Source organism: Phalacrocorax carbo, chromosome 4, assembly GCF_963921805.1.
Source record: "Phalacrocorax carbo chromosome 4, bPhaCar2.1, whole genome shotgun sequence".
NCBI lineage: Eukaryota > Metazoa > Chordata > Aves > Suliformes > Phalacrocoracidae > Phalacrocorax > Phalacrocorax carbo.
In genome coordinates this window covers 83,221,703-83,240,606 of record NC_087516.1, presented here as the reverse complement: position 1 = coordinate 83,240,606, position 18,904 = coordinate 83,221,703, and the positions used below count along the sequence as shown (strand labels likewise).

The 18,904-nt window shown below is 40.0% G+C and overlaps 1 protein-coding gene across 3 annotated transcripts in view; it reads right to left on the bottom strand.

Moving 5' to 3' along the window:
• Positions 1–18,904, bottom strand: part of LOC104045807 (methylenetetrahydrofolate dehydrogenase (NADP+ dependent) 2 like) — a 54,744-nt gene that overhangs the window by 27,685 nt on the left and 8,155 nt on the right. For 2 of the 3 annotated variants that reach the window (XM_064450747.1, XM_064450745.1), the window contains exons 2-6: positions 16,285–16,469; positions 14,851–14,973; positions 9,988–10,140; positions 9,090–9,197; positions 3,332–3,424 (exon numbers count right to left, since the gene is read on the bottom strand). In XM_064450747.1, the coding sequence (XP_064306817.1) occupies positions 3,332–3,424; positions 9,090–9,197; positions 9,988–10,140; positions 14,851–14,973; positions 16,285–16,469 (662 nt within the window). The remainder of the gene's footprint in view (positions 1–3,331; positions 3,425–9,089; positions 9,198–9,987; positions 10,141–14,850; positions 14,974–16,284; positions 16,470–18,904) is intronic. The other variant, XM_064450746.1, reaches the window with a different exon arrangement.

Sequence of the window (18,904 nt, the reverse complement as noted above, 5' to 3'; positions counted from 1 at the left end):
CCAACTTTGAGTGATGGGAAATTCAAAGTTCAGAATTACAATTCACCTTGATTTTTGAGCAATTCTGTCAGTTCCATGTTCTGTGAGGAATGGTCATCCCAGTAACAGAGCACCTCCGAAGGGGGAGTCTAAGCTCCCCTCCCCCCAGCAAAGCAGCTTTCTCTCAGGTGGAGAGAAGGAAAAGAAAAAGAGGGAAAGAAAACAAATCCATATGGTTTGAGACTGCAGTTTTATTGGAGGCAAGCCCTGGTATACAAGGGCTTTGGCTTCATTCAAAGTGCTGGATCACAGCCAGTTAGTCATTTAGATACAGGCAATGCAAGAGCCTTCTTTGCTCTCCGTTTCTCACTCCCCCATAGGACACAAGCTTGAAACTCTGCTTCCAACATTGAGCAAGTCAAGACCTCAAATTCTTTCCTATGCCATTTGATAACATCTGGCTGTGTCTACTTCATCACACTCTTATGCAATCAGTTGCAAGCTGGCTGGTAATTGGATAATGCCTCAGCCTTATGGGGGTAAATGATCCATGTGTGATAGGGATGGAAGCATATTAACGGAAGCTGCACAGTTACACCCTTTGTAAAATGGTTTGATAATAGGCCAAATACTTAATAGCAACAAATAAACTAACCCCCAAACCAAATAAGCAGTTCTATTTACTTAAGCCTACTTTACATACCAAGTAGGAAGAGATAAGCATTAGAGCAGCTATTCCTAAAATGCACCGACTGAAGAATGTGGGAAAAATCTTCCAGTGGTGATTTTTGTAGAAAATTATGAATCATGGTTTAAATGAAAGAGAAACAAAGCCCTACCTAACCCCAGTTTATGTACAAGGACTGTAATAGCCATGTCTTGACAAAGCTAACTAGCCACTATCTGAATAAAAGGGTCTGACAAATCAGCATTTCCCATACAAGGGGACCACAGACCACATGCTGAGGGATGGCACAACTAGTCCCAGAAGAATTTCACCTTGCATTTGGCACCCCTGTAACTTCTCCTCTTTACCCTCTCTCCAAACCTAGCAGGTAGATGATCTCCTCTCTCAAGGCAGGCTGGAAAGCCAAGACAGTAGAAGCACAAGGCGGACCAGTCAAAGACTTCCTATGCCTCCATCACCGCCCTGGAAGTACTGCAGCAGCTGTACAAGCACCACAGGTAAAGCTGCACTTGTTCTTCTATTACGGGTGTGGGCCAATAACACAAACAGACTTGGTGGGGTGTTTGTATAGGCAGGGATAGCAGGGAAAGACAGGAAAGGCTCTGGTGGGATACAAAGAGCTGGGTGTCCTTAGGAGGAAACAAGATGCTTTGGCTTCAGATGCAAAAGCTGCGTAGTATTGAAAGAGCAGACACACAGATTTTAGGGAGGGGTAGGCTGGACAAGAGCAGCATTGTTGAAACTTATGATGCAAGGAGTTGGGAGGAAACCAGAGGGAAGGTATAAACTTCATGGATAGTTATGTTCAAAGTAAGCAGGAAAACTAGGGATGACTGAAAGACAATATATAAAAATGGGTATGCTCAAACTCAAGAGTGAAACAGAAGCACCTGACTTGAAGCATTACAAAAACCATGAAGGCAAGTGAACGGAAAACTCAGAGATAGATTACCACATCAGAATGAACAGACTCACTGCAACAAGTCACCGAACCAGGAGCCAGAATGCAGATGGCTCTTCTATAAGTATTTGGTGGGAAGAGGAGAATGAGAATAGCAATCCTGCTCTTTTGAGGAGACACACAGAAAAAGCTGTTTTCCATTTGCAAATCTCACACAGTGTACTAGGACAGCAGCTGTTTCCACCTGGCAGGGTAGAAGTTACCATTTTTGCAACACTCACTGAACAGGTCACACATTTCTGGGGAACACGGGATCCCAAAGGTGCAATGTGCACAATTCTCAAGCAACAAGAGGAATCTTGGACGGATTCCACCTTTCTAAAGTGTAATCTTCCCCAGAGCACCCACTGGGGCAGGGCTGCTTACTGTTTGCACAATCTAGCCCTAGGTTTTTTCATCATTCCAGGTATATCTCGCGTTGTGTAATGTGTTGTATCACGCTCCTGTTACAAATGACACAAGGAAAACAGAAGAACAAACACGGCTGAATTGCTACCGAACCACAAGCAAACTGACGACAAACTATGATCAGCATAAAAACCTGAAGTGATAATTAAATTGGAAGCAGTGAATTTGGATGAAAAGTTAATAGTTCATTCCCAGTTAGCACACGCACTATTATCTTCCATTCACAGTGTGTGAATTCTGGTCGGGCCCACAGTTGAGCAATCACATGTGGGACAGCTGAGCTGTTTCTTAGTCTTGACCTGGCATGGGAAAGAGACAGTGCAGTTAAGCCCCGAAGCAAAAGACATCTCACTTCAACAGGAAGTGATGAGCTTAAGACAGGTACCTATCTGTCTTCATCTAGAAAATAAATGAGCAAGACTTTGGTCTTGATGATGGTGAAGAGGGAGGCAGGGAAAAGTAAAAAGAAAAGACACAATCTTGTAGTCTTCCAAAATGGTATGAGAGAAGGAGGATATCCTGAGCTGTGAGGGGACACAGAATTTTACAAGGGCTTTTATAAAGTTGGATTGTTCAGGTTTGGTTTTTACAATTAATTTGTATTTCTAATACCTGTAAACCAAAAACAGAGGTTGCTTAAAAGCGGAGTTCTGCTTGTTTCTTAGTTCTAAACTAGTCAAACTGCAAGTATTTCACCCTGCATTGCTTTAAGAATATAGAGGCTGATCTTTCAGACCCCTTCCTCTATGCAACTACCATTCTCTCCCTCTTCACATGATACTTGTGAAAAAAAAAAATAAATTCAGCCATTAATAACATAAGTTACCAAAACTACCAGTGAATTTGGCAGTTGCCCTTAATTCTAACAGCAAGGGAATGATACCATTGTTTTATGAATGCAGCCTCCAGCTGATTTGAAGAAACCCTCCTGTCAAAATTGAAATGACTCATGATTTTTGCACAGCACAGAGAATGTTTTAATTTACATAATTATACCTGTATAAACTATGCACTGACTGGTTCCCAATCTTGAGTTCACTCTAAAGTCTCCCTAAGGGAAAGGTGTCACATGTGACGAGAAACTGTTTATGAGTCTGCAAATGTGAAGGGCAAGAACAAAGAGCCAAATCACTTGCCCTTCTTACGGCAAGAAATCCTACTTACTGCAACACCCTTGGCAAACATGAGAACCCATTATTTGACAAATAGCTAGTGGTGCCACCAACACAGACAGAGAAGACTACTTTTTAGGTTTTAAGCATTGTGATTGGAGCATTAACAACAACTAGTTTTACCTGCAGCTACTATTACTATGTCAGCGAGTTGCGTATGGATCTTGAGCTGCTCTTTTGGTGTGTATCTGTGAGTAATGGTCACTGTAGCATCACCTGAAATGTAAGACACAATCAATTAATTGTCACATATAAAACGGCTGTACAGCATTTACTTTCAGGTACAAATGACTGACTTTGGTACATGAAAACCAGTACAGATGATCACCAGATTTCTCTTGGGATGCATCGTGTCTTTCAGCATAGGCAGAACACTCACAACACTTGCTGTTCGCATGTATGAAAACACGTTTATTCTTAAAAATTCCCACAGGATTAATTCACTTATACACTGTGGACTACCTTATTCCTTAATCAGTTTCATTACGTTCAGTGGAATTACACAAAGCAAACCCAGCACTGAAGCCAGCGTCTACCTTATTAAGCACAATTTGTGTAGTGTGCCATAGGACTCAGTTGTTTGTCACAACTAAAGTTTCAAGCACAGCATCACCATGGCCGGTTCTCTGTCCTCACCCACGTTTGTCATTCATCGGTCCTAAAGCTCCCTATATGCTTCCTTGACATTCTGTTATATTAACAGGAAGGAAAACCAGTCTTCCCTGTGCCTGTGACCAAACCTCATAATAGTGTTTCTCTCAAGTCCAAGTTTAGTCTTTGGCCTTTTTTCTTTTTTTTTTTTTGCCAGATTTTGAGTGCCCAATGAATAATTGGTAATTCAAGTTCAGTGAAGTGGCACTATTTCTCACTGATATTCGCCCTCTCAAGAATTAGCACGGCTGATCATCTGGCCAACAACAGCTGACGACAGCTGAGGCTCTTCGCCTTGTAGGGCCCAATTGTGTAGGGAATGCCTCTAGTAGCTATGAAAACAAGGATGCTCCTGAGCTAAGGGTCTTCCTTAGAAACCCTGCCAACCAAGAATTGCATGCAACGGACAGGCAGCAAAATCCCTCTCTTGACTGGAACGCTATCAGATTTCATCATGGAGAGACATTCTTGAATGCACATACGGAACACCATCAACAGTAGCATCACTATCTACACAATTCCAACAGGAGGGATCCAAACAGATTTCTCACCATAACCACTTAAGGAATCAATACATCCAACGCATATTTTTTCCACGCGCTCAAAGCATTCCATGTCATCATTTTACATAGCTCAAGAACAAAAACAGGAATGGAAAAGACTGGATGAAAATATGCTCAGATTTTTGTAGGTGTCCTACCATCTCTTGTATCTCCCAAGAAAACAAGGACAGCTGAATCCTTACTTCACACCAGAGTAGGAAGTGTTTGAAGTTACCACAAATAGAAGCACGCATCCTTTTGGGCACACTCAGAAGATCTGGGGGCTGCTCCTGCCTATATCCACATTTCTTGGCAAGAAGCTACAAATAAACCCTCCTAGCAAGAGATGAAAAACCTTGTGCTTCTTGACTGAGATCCAGAGGAGAGACCACTACACACAAAATAAATTGTCACGGGGGTAGGGACTGAAGTCTCATACTGCATGCAACAGCAAGCGTGGTGATCCCTCAAGGGCTGCCCAAGAAAACAGCAAAGATAACAGCTATCAAAGAAGACTCCTCCCAATATTCTCCATGTCAACTATTTGTACCCCACAGTGTTCAGGTGTTGCATCCCCCCATCTCCACCTTCCACTCATCATAGGCTCCTATGCCACATTATTAACCATTCAACTAAAAGCTTTTGCTATCTCAGACGTTACCACCGCATCTGCTTCCTCTGGAACGCATCTAACTGATCTGATCTGTGCATCTCAGCTCATTAACTCTCTTCCTCAAGCATCCCATCTTCAACCTGTCTGTGCTCTGACTTCTCTGCTCTTTCCCCTCGTCTTTGATCCCTCTTCTCCTTCAGTCTCTACAGTGCATATCACCTCCTCAAAGAGAACCAGATCAAGACATTTTCAGATAATGAGAACGGAAAAGTACAGAAGTGCACAAGCAATTCCATGAAATAAGGGCAATTTTTGGAAGTTAGATAACTCTCACCAACTTTCTATAACTTCCCATGAGTTTAAGTGCATTGAGAGCTTAGACAACTAATTGTCTTTAAAACATCTCCCCGCAGTAATCCTTCTTGTGACAGCAACATCCCAGCCAGTACCTGAAGCCTGCATGTCAAGATTCCTGCAGCTTTCTTCCTCGAATACCTTTGGGATCGTGAAATAACAACTCAAAGATAGAACAGTTGGAACAGGACCGAAGTATTACTCACTGATACTCCCCATTTTGCTAGTCTAAAGCAGTGTCTCTCCAGCTGCTGATCCCTTTGTACGCAGGCCACGCACATACTCTTTTGAGTGAGCAGCATGCCAGCTGTATAGATGGTCCGAGTCTTCCTTCTTTGGAGGCCTCCTTTTCCAAACATATTAACAACAGACCACTTTGTCCCCTGCAGAAGAACCATGCCTATTCTTTGTTGTGACACACTTGCCTTTTCTTAGCTAATGCTCTATCAATTGTGCTAAAACTCAGGGATTTTCTGAAGGGCCATCCTTCACACATGAAAAGCAAATAGACTTATCACTGGATTCTGCAAAGAAAGGCTTGAATAAAAGAAGAGAGGAGCCTTCTCATACCTATTTTAAGCCAAAGAAGAAGAATGTCTTGCCAAAAATCACAACCATTCCTTCCAAAAATATATACTTAATGAGATTCTTTTGACCTCTTATCCTCTACTTAGCAGAGAGGCTGAGAAAAACCAGTGGATAAAATCCAAAGTTGAAAATATTCACACCTTCTGAGAAATATAATCAGTGCTGTTGTCCCATCAAAATTTTATTGAGGAATGTGTCTGTAGACAGCTCCTGAAACCAAGTAATTGCTCTCAGTACCAAAAAGGTAAGGAGAAAAGGAAAGGGGCTGGGGGTGGAGCCCCTACCTTCAGAATAGCAGTCCAGAAGCTTACAGACATCTCAGAAAGGGAAGGTTTTCCATTTATTTGTGATCATGCCAAAACAGAAAACAAACAACTGCTTCTTCTGCTGAAAGAGGAGGAATATATTTAGGAATTAAGACTGCACATGATACTGCTGAGTCAATTCATTAGCTTAGGAAATAAAGACAGTCTCTTGACCTGCCTACACAAAACACAAGTTTCCCATCTGATCAGATATTGCCACCTGCAGGACATGACAGTTTCTACATACAAAACATCACAGATGAAAACAGACCCCAGCTTTTCGTTTTTGCTCGTGATCTGTAAAAACACAATGAAAACCTACAACAAAGAAAAAAAAAAAAACACTGTCACACACACACCCCTTGCATCACTTCTCAATAAAAGTTATTTCCTCAAATTAGCCCAGTTGCTGATAAAACTTTATCCTGACTGGTAACCTCAGCACTTAACTGTAGGTCTTGTCTGGTCCCTATCCCCCTTCAAAAAAAAAAAAAAGCTTCCACTTCATTTGTATTAACAGGTTAAAAATGTTCCAAAACCTGTGCTTAAGAAGAAAGCCCACCTTCGCTTGGTAAAAAATACAAGTAGCAACTCTGAGGTGTACCTTTCAACTCCAAAACACACTTCATCAAGAAACCTGACACACGTGCTAAAGGTACCTCATCTTGTATCATGACAGATGTCCCTAATCATAACACACATTTTGTCCTGCTATTAGCCACTAAGGAAACAGGTGGAAAGGATTATTCTCTTTAAGCTATTATTTTTATTACATTCACATTTCCAATCTTTTCTTTAGCTCCACCTCCCTGATGCCATTATACTTCAGCTTCATGCCTTCTCCTTCACTGTCTATCTCAGCTTTATCTCAAATGCCTTCAGTTTCTTCTCTGCCACGATACACCCAGAAATTCCGATAGCCATTGAGATAAAGCTGAAACCACAGCCTAGCCTGCCTTCCCTACCACGCACTGTCCAAGCTGGCCTCTTGTTTGTGAGAGCACAAGCAAAAGAAAGCTAACTGCAGAAGACCAACGAGATCTTCAAGGACAGCCCAATCTGTGAGTCAGGAATGAAAACTATACCAGACGACCCAACTAGAAGAGTACTTATCACCACGTACATGACAAACACATACTTAATGCTAATTTATTGTGAAAGAAATACAGATGTTCCTTGGTTTTCTCATTGGCAGCTGCTTTATGCTGTATAATACCACTTGGCAGGCTGGAAAACAAGAAAAACTACTGTAAAAATAAATCTATTTCTTCAGAATAAGTGAAGATACCTTCAATGAGTTAACTCTTTCAACATCTAGATTAGTGGTGTTGTCAGTAAGGCAGTATCTGAACATTTATCTGTCCCTACCTGCAATACTTAGCATCATCAATGACCATGCCAGTAAATCGCGCTGCCAGTGCAGTATCGTGTAGTACCTCAGGAATCAGAACATAGGCAGATGACGGTGAAGCACAATAAATTCAATTCATAGGCCCAACTCATGGACTAGCCCCGCAAAACAAGTCCTACTTACCAGGCAGTCAAGTAAGACATCCAAACCCAGGATACAAGTGAATATGAATTAAGCCACAAATCCAACTCACTCAAAAGCTGGAAGCTACAAAACAGGAGCGAGTTACAGCTAAAAAACATCCATACAACTACTACAGGTTTTGTAACAAGTTGCTGAAAGAATCACAGGTCACTAAATCTCCTCACTTCCACCTGAGAAACATGCAAGTAGTTTGCAACATAATGCTGCATTGTATAAAGCCTATTTCAAACACCAAACTGCACTGACAGTAGTATGTATAGCCCAATATTTGCAGCAAATGGCTAAAATGCTAGTGATTTTCCTGGGAATGGGGATGAGACCAGAACTACGCACCAACAGTAATTACAATTCAAACACTAAGAGAAGTTTCAAATAGCAACTTTCCCACAGAGGCTGAATGGAAAAACCAACTCTATGATTAGTAAGAAGCTTTTAGTGTTTTATTATATTAATAACAGATTTCACTCCACTCCTCTTAAATATACCTGGGATTAAACATTCATGTTTACCTCATTTGCGCACACCACCTTGGCAGTTTCTAACATCAAAATGAAGATGCAGAAAGACAGTATTCGGCCTAAACTATGTTCGGCCTTACTTTCTACAGCACAGTTATAGCAGCACATGCATGGTTCTGTCATTAGAATTACTTAACGTTTCCATTACAACCCCCAATTTCCATGGGGATATCAACTGCACTGCAGAAAAATCCCCCAGACCAACATGTAATATCACGGAGCTCACACTGAAAAGTTAATTTGTTGGTCATTTGGATATTTTCATAATCACCACTTAACTAATGTCACATAACACAGGAATTATGTAAAATATTTTTTTATATAAATACATATATATGTATATGCATGTATGTGTGTATATATGGGTGTGTGTATGAAGAAGCTGAAATTAATATCACATCAGCATGAGGGTAAGGCATATAGCTATATTACTTTGTATAAACATCACATGAACCTCTGTAGCTCTTTAAGGCCATGCCGCCAGGTATTATCCTCAACATTCAGCGCTGACCATGTTTAAACAGTAGATGTTTCAAACAGAGGACAAAATGATGACATAACACCAGAAAAAGGGGAGTCCAGAAACTGCCCTGCTGAGAATACCTCATGAAATATATTATTAAATTTATTTTGTTGCTCTGGTTGCAAATATCGTACAAGAGAGAAAAACTTACTCTTTTTATCTGAACCCTCTGGTCGCCTTTATTTTAGTGATTTCACAAATGGAAACGCTAAAACAACATTCATAGACTTACCTCCAGGCCTTTCATGCTCTCCATCAGTATGTAGGAGCATTGAAATAGGCATTCCAACATTTTTAGATCTTCCAGCTACAACAACGTTTTTTCCAAATGTTTGTATTCCTTATAGAAAAAAAGAAAAGATATCAAAAAGTTTTATTCTGCTATTTTAATATACCTAAACTCTTCTTCTCAATCCCCAAGATACAATTACTTGCTGTTGTGGACTGCTGACATCTACATGACTTGAAAATCTATGAAAAGCTAAGCTTGAGGGATGAATCCACAAAAAAAAAAAAAAAAAAAAAAGAACCCAACCAAAAAACACCAAAAACCCAAAAACATTAAAAAGGCTTTCAGCTTTCACCTTGGAGAAACTAAACTGGCAACTCATCTAGGTTAACTAAATTACCCTTTGGAAGGACTTAATTTCTCTTCTCTGACTACAAAGCGAAATGGAAGCTCTTATGTCTACCAATAAGTACGAGTATATTATTCATATAAAATAACAACTATCACATACATATGCATTCTTTTCCCCTTCTAGTACTGAATTCCATGTTCCCATTTTTGTTCTTGTTTCTTCCTCTTCCCACACAACAACTTACGCATTCAAATCTTCTACTTGGTATCACAGAAAGTTTCTTGCAACATTATAAAATGCATAAAATTAGCTACCAAAGTTTCACCAAGTATTCTGTGTGGACTACTGTCTACGCTTAATCAAGAGTTACGCTACTGACAAAAGATCACATCTATTTGGCAACTCCTTATTATTTAGATTCATCCTCTAAATGTTTGTTCTTCAATCAGCCCAATACATTTAGATAACCTAGACCTTTTAACTCACACCTGACTTGATCCTTCATTCATCTTCTGAGATAAAGAGTTTCAGTATAGTTCAGTTTCTTACCTGTCCGTTTTATGATTTCCCACACGGCAGCAGCAGTGGCAGGTATTACAGAAGGCTGATCGAGACACAGACGCCCAATATTCATAACATGAAATCCATCCACATCCTTTTCAGGTGCGATAGCATTACAAACTGTTCGTTCATCTATGTGATCTAGGAAACACATTGCTTTCAATTACAGTTCTTTCGCTTGTCAGGTGTCATCAATACTACCTGAATCATTACACAGACAAACACACAAGTTTGGTGTAGCTAGGGTAATTATTATTACTCATTATGAACAAACTACACTCCCCCTCTAAAGGCAGCAGTTACAACTTCACCTTTTAATTCATCTACTGAAAATTAAGTTATTCAGTTTGTGACACTGCTAATACAACAGACTCAGCCCAAACATGAGAGGCTGATATTCTGCTGAGAATGATGACTTGGTAACTACTAAAATAAAGGTTTAAGCAAGACACTTCAGAGTCACTTCTGCATTCTGGAAGTCCAACATCTGCAAAGTTACAAACCCAAGTCTAAAGCTTGCACACGTAAAGACATTCCAGAAGAACAGCTCTCAGAACATCCCCGTACTGACCCAGAAAACAAACTTGGTTTACCAAACATATTAACCCAGTGGTACCTCAGTCACAATTTCAGAATCATGGAATAGTTTGGGTTAGAAAGGACCTTTTAAAGGCAACCTAGTGCAACAGCCCTGCAATGGGCAGGGACATCTTAGTGTACCGCTTCATTGTGTAATAATGTCCCAAACTGCTTCCGAGATTCCACTTCCAGCTTTACCTCCATCTCAGAGTGATTACTTTTTGCATCTTCTATTTAATAATACAACGCCCATTCTCAGCTAGATCCCTAATGTAACTCTGCAATTGTGAGGCAATATATCCCCACGTCCAATTCCAGGAGCATAACGGGATGTTTAAAAAAAGCCAAATAAAAGCAAACTAGTGTTCAGTACAAAATTCAGACATTCCCAGTAAAAATACTTTGTAGACATATATGGGATGTTTGAATTTAGTAGTCAATTAGCTCTACTTAGGTGTTTTGTGATTTTTGTATTAGAAGGAGCTAGCTCATTAAAAGATATCATGCATGTTATGAAATTTGAAACGTGGTTATCTCTTCTTAAAAATTTCCAATTTAAAAAACCCTAGAGTTAAACACGACTGTTATGATTTACAATCTAATTCTCCCATTTCTGATGGGAGGAAGTTTCCCTCTGGATCCTAATGAGAAAGGTCTGTGGAAATTAAGATGTTAAGTACATTGATGAAAGACTCTCTTACAAGTCAAACTAGCCTAATCCACATTGAAGGCAACCATAATCTTGTTTTTATGTCAACCTGGGGAATAAAAACAAACAAAAAACCCCCAAAACAAAGAAGAGATCTGGAGTAACCTATTAAACAGTTTTTGCAGAAGAAAACTTGTTCACCTTAGGCAGGCTAGTTCATCAAACAAAAACTTGGCAGCCAGGCTTTTCCTTGTGCCTGGGATAGGACAGAACACTCCTCAGACAAACACCTCCTCATTGCTGTCTGTCTCCAGCCTTCCAGAAATAGGCAGATAATAGATGCATGATTTCTTTCCCTATTACATGAATGTTTTAGATGGATTCCGCGCCCCTGCCTCAAACTGATTTGCGGAATTTCAGGAAAGTGCACAAAGTGCTGGGAAGAAATGCAGCTGCATGGCTGGGGACAAGTAGGCTGACACGGGCCTCAGGACAGAGGATGTGGATGCCTTCGCTCCCTCAGAGAGGCTTCTAAAACACTCTCTCGGGCAAGCCATCCCCAAACAAAAAACCAAAACCAATTCAAAATGTGTTACTTAATGAGTAGATGTTATTTGCCTCCAGAAGTTTATTTTCCTGGTTTGTTTCCACTTGACTGCAAATAGCCTCGTTTATTTCCAGAGGAACAAAATAATTTCTTAAGCACATTACTGCCAGTCTCACAGAACATGCTTAGTCTCCTCTCAGCTGATATTCATGCAAACCTACTTGCTGTCATTCCAAGCAACTCTCCATGCCACGTTCCTCTCTGCACTCACCCTTTCACTTGTTATACCAAACCTAGAGGGTGACACCAGGCATCATTTGCCCAGCTACTCTGGCATGCACACAGAGAAACTCTTATTTAGACAAAAACCAAGATGTGCCTCTAATGTTGACATACAAAAAACAGACTGGTTTTCAATCAAAATAATAACACAGAAAAAAGCCATTTGAAAACATACTACATGGATCAAGAAACACAAGACACAGAGCAAGGAAGAAGCTGTTCAGCAGCAGCAACGAGCTCCCCAGAAATAATTTTGAGAAGCTATACTGAGGCACCGCTATGATTTTAACAGTCAGTTCCACCAAAGCAGGCTGCGCTTAGGCTGGCACAGCCTTTTACAGCAGAAGGACATCATCTTTGTACTCATTTGTCTCATACTTCTTTGCTGTTTCCAACAAAAAAAATTTTGACATTTTCATATTCTACCTCAAGTAAGATTGTAACATTTCACAGCGATATTCCAGGCAATTTAAAGAAGATATAGGAAACTCTCCACAACACTATTACCACATCACAAGTAACACACTCAAAAGGTGCACAGAAAGTTAGTTTTCCTCAGGCAAAGATTACAATCCTCAAAGGTAAGTTCCTCCAGCTCACAAAAGTAAAAGAGAACAAAGCTGTTTTCTGCTTCTATTTTTACCCCAATGTTGATCAAAAGCCACACCTGTGTGTGGTTTACTGCAAAAAAACCCAAACCCCCACACAAGAACCCCAACTCTGGAATAAGCAGCCTCCACTGATGAAGTTTTCACAACTTCTAGGCTTTGACTCCTTCCATTGCAAAGCAAATCAACAGAACTTGGGAAAATGAGCTGACTTAGCTTGCTGCCGCCCGTTTCTGAAGTTCCTTTGCAGGAAAAAAAATTAATTCATTTATCAGGATTATGTCTGACATCTGTTTTGGAAAGAGCTTCCTGAACATTCATGATGACTTGCATATTTAACTTGCCTATCCAGAGAATGCAATATTGAAAAAAATATACTATTGATTAAATTACAAACCAGCAAGTTTTATAGGCCAGAGGAAAGCCAATTAGTCTGCATGTAGTTACTGTGATAGGCGTACTGTAGTTCTTCAGGAAAATCTTCAACCAATTACTTAAGGTCTTAAACACCTAAGTGTACTAGCATCAGACGTTTGTACTGATGTATCTAGAATTGCCTTCAGGGTTTTTTTTTTTTTCATTTAAATTCACTAAGTTTCAAGACTGAAGTCTGTTGTTGAACTATGTATCGATGAAGGCAGACAGCTCAAGAGCAGACTGTGATAACCTGATATTCTACTCACCAAAAAATGCATTTCTGCAAGCTGTACCTAACAATTTTACCAAGTATCCACACAAGTAAGGTGAGTGACACAGGACACCTCCCATTTCTGGTGAGCACAGCAGTGGTCTGTGAGTCCGGTGGATGAGCGCTTCCTTTGCTAGACAATTCAGACAAAGACTTCCATCCCTATGCTGTCAGTGCTCCTTCTTTTGCATGAGTTCTTACTACCGAAATGAACATTTGCTAGGCTACCTGTTCCCCTCATCTGTTCTAAGTGGGAGAGGTGTTTGTTTCAAGTAAACCGAACACATTCCATCAGCTGCCAGAGTTCCTTACTGGGTATTCAAGACTTCTGTCTCCTTACTGGAGTTACACTTCCACCTTGTGGCCAACTTGTTTCAACAAGTGGCCCACTTCAGTTAGCTTTCATACAAAATGAAGCGCAAAACTTCACCACTAACTCTGAGGTTTATTACAAACAAAGCACCTCTTCCTTCATAACACTCAACACCTGCCCCAATTTTTGCTGTTTTGTAGGTATGAAATAAAGGCAGCAAGAACTATCTCAAAGTGGAGACCAAGACTAAGAATAAGAATAGAATAAGGAAACGAAGAGTTTACGTAGAAAGAAAAGTTTAGCTTCACTGTCATCAGAGATACTTATAAACTGTATAAACTGGAGTCCCAGCTAGTGCTAGAAATAATGCATACACATGCCAAAATGACAGCTCCTGCCCTTCAGAGCATATGGAATAAACTCATGATACAAGACAACAGTAGGAAACACAGAGACAGGGGAAACCAAGCGTGCCAGTCCATTTATTACAATGACTCCAGCAATTCAGGTACCTCTCCATTAGGAAACATACAGTGGTTTAACTAAGTTAACATAGATTTGGATGAAAACTGCAACTTTTATCACTGCCAAAATACCATTTAAACTGCCAAGTGATGTTTTAGTGATATTTTATTACAAATTAGAGAAGGAAAATAAAACCGAAGAATATAATAGATGCTATAAGGATCGTACCACAAAGCTCACCTGGAACATTAGGGACAGCATAGAAAACATCAACAAATCTTTAAGGCAAAACCCAGTGTCAGTGTAAAAGGCCGGAGCATCGCCCACTAGATAGCATAACTTGGCATGATATAGGGGATGAAAATATGGCAAAAGGTCTTGGAGTTCAAGACAAAACAGTGCAACATGGTAAAAAAACAAAACAAAACTACAAATAAACCACATCAAATGTGTGTGTTGAGGGAAATTCCTTGAAATACCATTCTGACTGAACTTCAGAAAAGGCAAGGTTGACAGCATGCAATGATTCTCATAATTGCAATTCATGCTAAACAAAAAAGCAAATTAAGTCTAGCATACAACAAAAAATTCCCTATCTCAACTAATCCTTCCTTTTGCATTTCCTCTTTCAACAGGTTCTTATGCCACTAACAAATACTTGCAAGGCTAAATTGCCTCTTTCCTCTTACATTGAGGCCTGGGACAAAAGATGGCACCTACCTGGGAGAGGTAGCTGAACTAATACACCACTAACTGTTGAATCCTTGTTGAGTTTTACCGTCATATCTAACAGTTCTTCCTGAGAAATGTCATTAGGCCTCAGTATGATCTCACTAGAAATGCCTGATAAAAAACAAAAACAGAAGACACGTATTAGTATAAGGAGATGGACCTATGGACAGCTTGGTCATTTTGTCTAAAAATCTGTCCAACGCTTAGTAACTGTCTTAAACATGGAGGACTTGCTAAAAACTCTGCTTTCGCTGGCTGGTCTTAATGCTGTATTTCTAGATGCCAAGTATAATCTTACAATGAAACATATGGCAGAGGGTGGCAGGGATCTACAGTTGGACACAGTAGCTCCAAAATTAAACAACAGTTTAAAAATATTTGGAAAATAAAGCATGTAACTTTTCTACAAATGTGCCCTTGAGAATTACTACTAAAACTGAACAGATAAAGCTACGCTAGCATTACTGGCATTTTACCTGATAGCTTTCCTGCTTCTGTGGGACAAAACTCACTATCATAAAAGAAAATTTTTCAAGTTACTTCACAAGATTGCTGTTTCACTGATAGCAACAAGACTGAAGTTCACTGTTTAGGTTACGATACTCTCTCATTTGGAGATGAGATGTTGTAGTGACTGGCCTTTATCCCACATAATCAGTCACTTAGATTTACTGTTTGATTTCATTATGTCTGAAATTCTGCCCTTCATATTCAGAGCTGTAAAGCCTTGGTTTTGGATTCGCTTGTCTGGCTCTGCTTTGGACCTAAAGCATTCAACAGGACAGATATTCCATGAGATAGAGCAGATGAACATGAAGACTAAAATTATGAAGAAATTACTGACATTATGAAGAAAAAGGTTCTTAATATCTTCCTGTGAAACCGGTTACTTAATCACTGTTCCCATCAATTCTGGGGTAGTAGGGTTTGCTACCACAGCTTGAAAAATCCACATATAAAAGAAGGAATCTAACAGGTACTGAGGAGGCAAGCTCTTAAGCAATTATTTAATATTCAAAATAATCCAAATGTCTTGCAGAAACAACTGAAAACTAACATAATTTCTCTCTGATTATCTTCATTCACCAAACCTCTCAAAGCCAGTTAAGACATTTAACTGTCAAAAAACTTGCCCAGTGTTCTCCTTTAGTTTCAAGTTTGTAATGGTAAGGGTGCAAACTCTTTCACAACAACATTTTAAGATACAAAATTGAACTTATGGCTACTATTTATGTGCCATTAAAACTAGCTTCTTCACATATGAACACAACTACTTTTCTTTAGGTTCAGAGAAGATGAGGAAGAAAACAGTGCCAAATTAATAAATTAAGATACAAAGAGGGCTCCCCCAGCTTTGATTTAGTTTTTTACCAACACTATCTTGTGTTTACTAAAGGATTATTTCTATTACATAACACGTACCTACAGCTGCAGCTGCTTTTATCTTGTTTCTGACATAGGTATGACTAGCTGGATTGTCTCCTACTAATATGACAGTGAGATGAGGTCTCTTGTTTCCAAACGATATCCATGATTCTACATCCCTTTGAACTTCTTTCAAAACTTGTTTAGCAAGCTTTGTCCCTGAGATAATGGTTGCTTCATCACTATAAAGACAAAAAGATAGACAATATTTAGGTCTAAAATTTCATAAACAAGACACTTCTAACAGCGTGAGTTACCATGTTAAATATTTGCAAATGCTCTGATTAGTTTATTTGCTAGCATTTCAAATAGCATATTTGAAATACACTAAGACACTGCATATCCACCCAGGCAAAGAAGTGTTCCCCCACTCTCTTATTTGAAGGGCAGGAGCATGCCATCAGTACACACAGAAGCGCAGCTCACCTGCCACACCTCACCTTCCCAACACATGTAGCCAGCCAAGTGGAACTCCTGCATTTGGGAACAGAACATGAGAACATTCTTACGCCCTCAAGTTTTTCTAGTTTAAGGATTTTTTTTTAATTTTTTTTTAAACACACCTCCCTTCCCAAATTTCCTTCAAAATACTATTTGACAAAGGATTATTCACAGTATTCTTTTGTCCAAGCCTAGATGATACTATTTCTGAGCTTTCTTAGGACTTAACTCACATAACCTGATGGTGACTAATTCAGGAGCTTCTGTCATGCCCTTCCCACTCTTGTCCTTTCAATTCCCTGTCCTTCCAGTAACCTCCCTCTGCCCCTCAACCAGCACTACAGCAGACACACATCCTCCTTGGGTCAAGGGCCCACAGCCGTTGCCCTGCCCATGTAGAAAAGCAGAGGAAAAGCAAGAAAAAAATCTCGTGCCTTCGACTTTGAATCACAAAATCATAGAATCATTAAGGTTGGAAAAGACTTATAGGATCATCCAGTCCAACCGTCGACCCAACACTACTGTCTCTCATAAACCATACCCTGAAGTGCCACGTCTGCACGTTTTTTAAATACCTCCAGGGATGGCAACTCCACCACCCCTCTGGGCAGCCTGTGCCAATACCTGACCACTCTCACAGTAAAAACATTTTTCCTAATCTCCAATCTAAACCTCCCCTGATGCAGCTTGAAGCAGTTTCCTCTTGTTCAGTCGCTAGTGACCTGGGAGAAGAGACCAACACTCACCTCACTACAACCTCCTTTCAGGCAGCTGTAGAGAGCAAGCTTGTTCCAGAACTCCTCAGCCCCCCTTCTTCCCCCTCTACCATCGCCGGATCATCACACCAGCCAAGGATGTGGAAACCCCCCCAACACAAAACAAGCAACAAGTGTCCAGCACACACAACTTTCAGATGCCAAGATGTTAATTCCTTTTGTATTCGGTAAGCAGCCTTTAAACACTAACTTCATTGCTTGGTGGTGGTGGTGCTTAGAAGGGAGAAAGCAGAAAGAGACAGAACACTAGAAAGCAAGAATTTTTTTTCACTGATCTGATTTAAAATATGGTGTTCTATAAGATTGCAAACCATAACTTCAAGCAGCCAAAAAGAGTAAGTTGCATTTCACTTCTTTCCAAAATTTGTGCAGTTTCAATCATTCTTAATAAATCTTCATGACCAAAGAAGCTAAATGCACACAGGTGTGGAAGAAGGAAGGTGGGGGAGGAACAGCAGCAGCAACAATGACACAACACAGGACAGGACAGCCACACGATCACCCAAAATCACAGACTATCTATGGTCTTACATAAAAAAATCATCCAAACGTAACCTCTGTATCTGACTGACAGATGAAGATATCCAGTCTGCGTTTTAGGTTACTGAAGAACAGATCTATGAGGACTCTGCTACCTAGGGAAGAGCAAGACACCTGAAAATACATTTTTCTGGATTGGAAATAATAGTATCCAACTCCCTAACTTCTACTACTGCTCAAGCCCTTCAAATAAACAAACAACTTGTAAGCAGTAACATTACAAACACAAAATTTGATTTTAAAATAAAGTTTCTTTCAAATGGCATACGAGGTAAACCTTAACGGCACTCCGGTGGCACAGAGAGAATGGAACAGAAGTAAAATTCCTTACTTAATCTTATAAGCCCTACCCTTACCCTTGAATGACACTGTCGTGACAATAATATTAAAACTTACCCTTCAGTAAAGTTCCTAATGTCTTTTGCCAACCTCCCATGCTCGCCTCACCAGCTGACTGCTCAAAGATAGAAGGCACCTCCGCTCAACAGCACTTTCACAAGTACTATTTCATTCAGATCTCTGAAGCACAGGTGTTACCTTACCTTGTTTATTTCTCTTGCTCTGTGGAGTCTTCTCCATCCTCCTGCCTGTCTGCTCGCTGTAAGCAAGCCTAAGTACTTCTCATCTTGTACACGTCCATGGGACGTATTCCACCACAGTTCAAGCTTTGATCTACACTATCTCCTTCACTAACTGAACCTCCCATCTTCTCAATGAAACTCCAAGAATCGTAACGTGCTACATACATATAATTAACAGTTTCTTGGCACAATCATCTAATAATATAAGAAGAAAATAAATACTACCCTGTCTGTAAAAATGCAGTAAAATAACGCCAGCTCCCCAGAAGCAGAACTGCC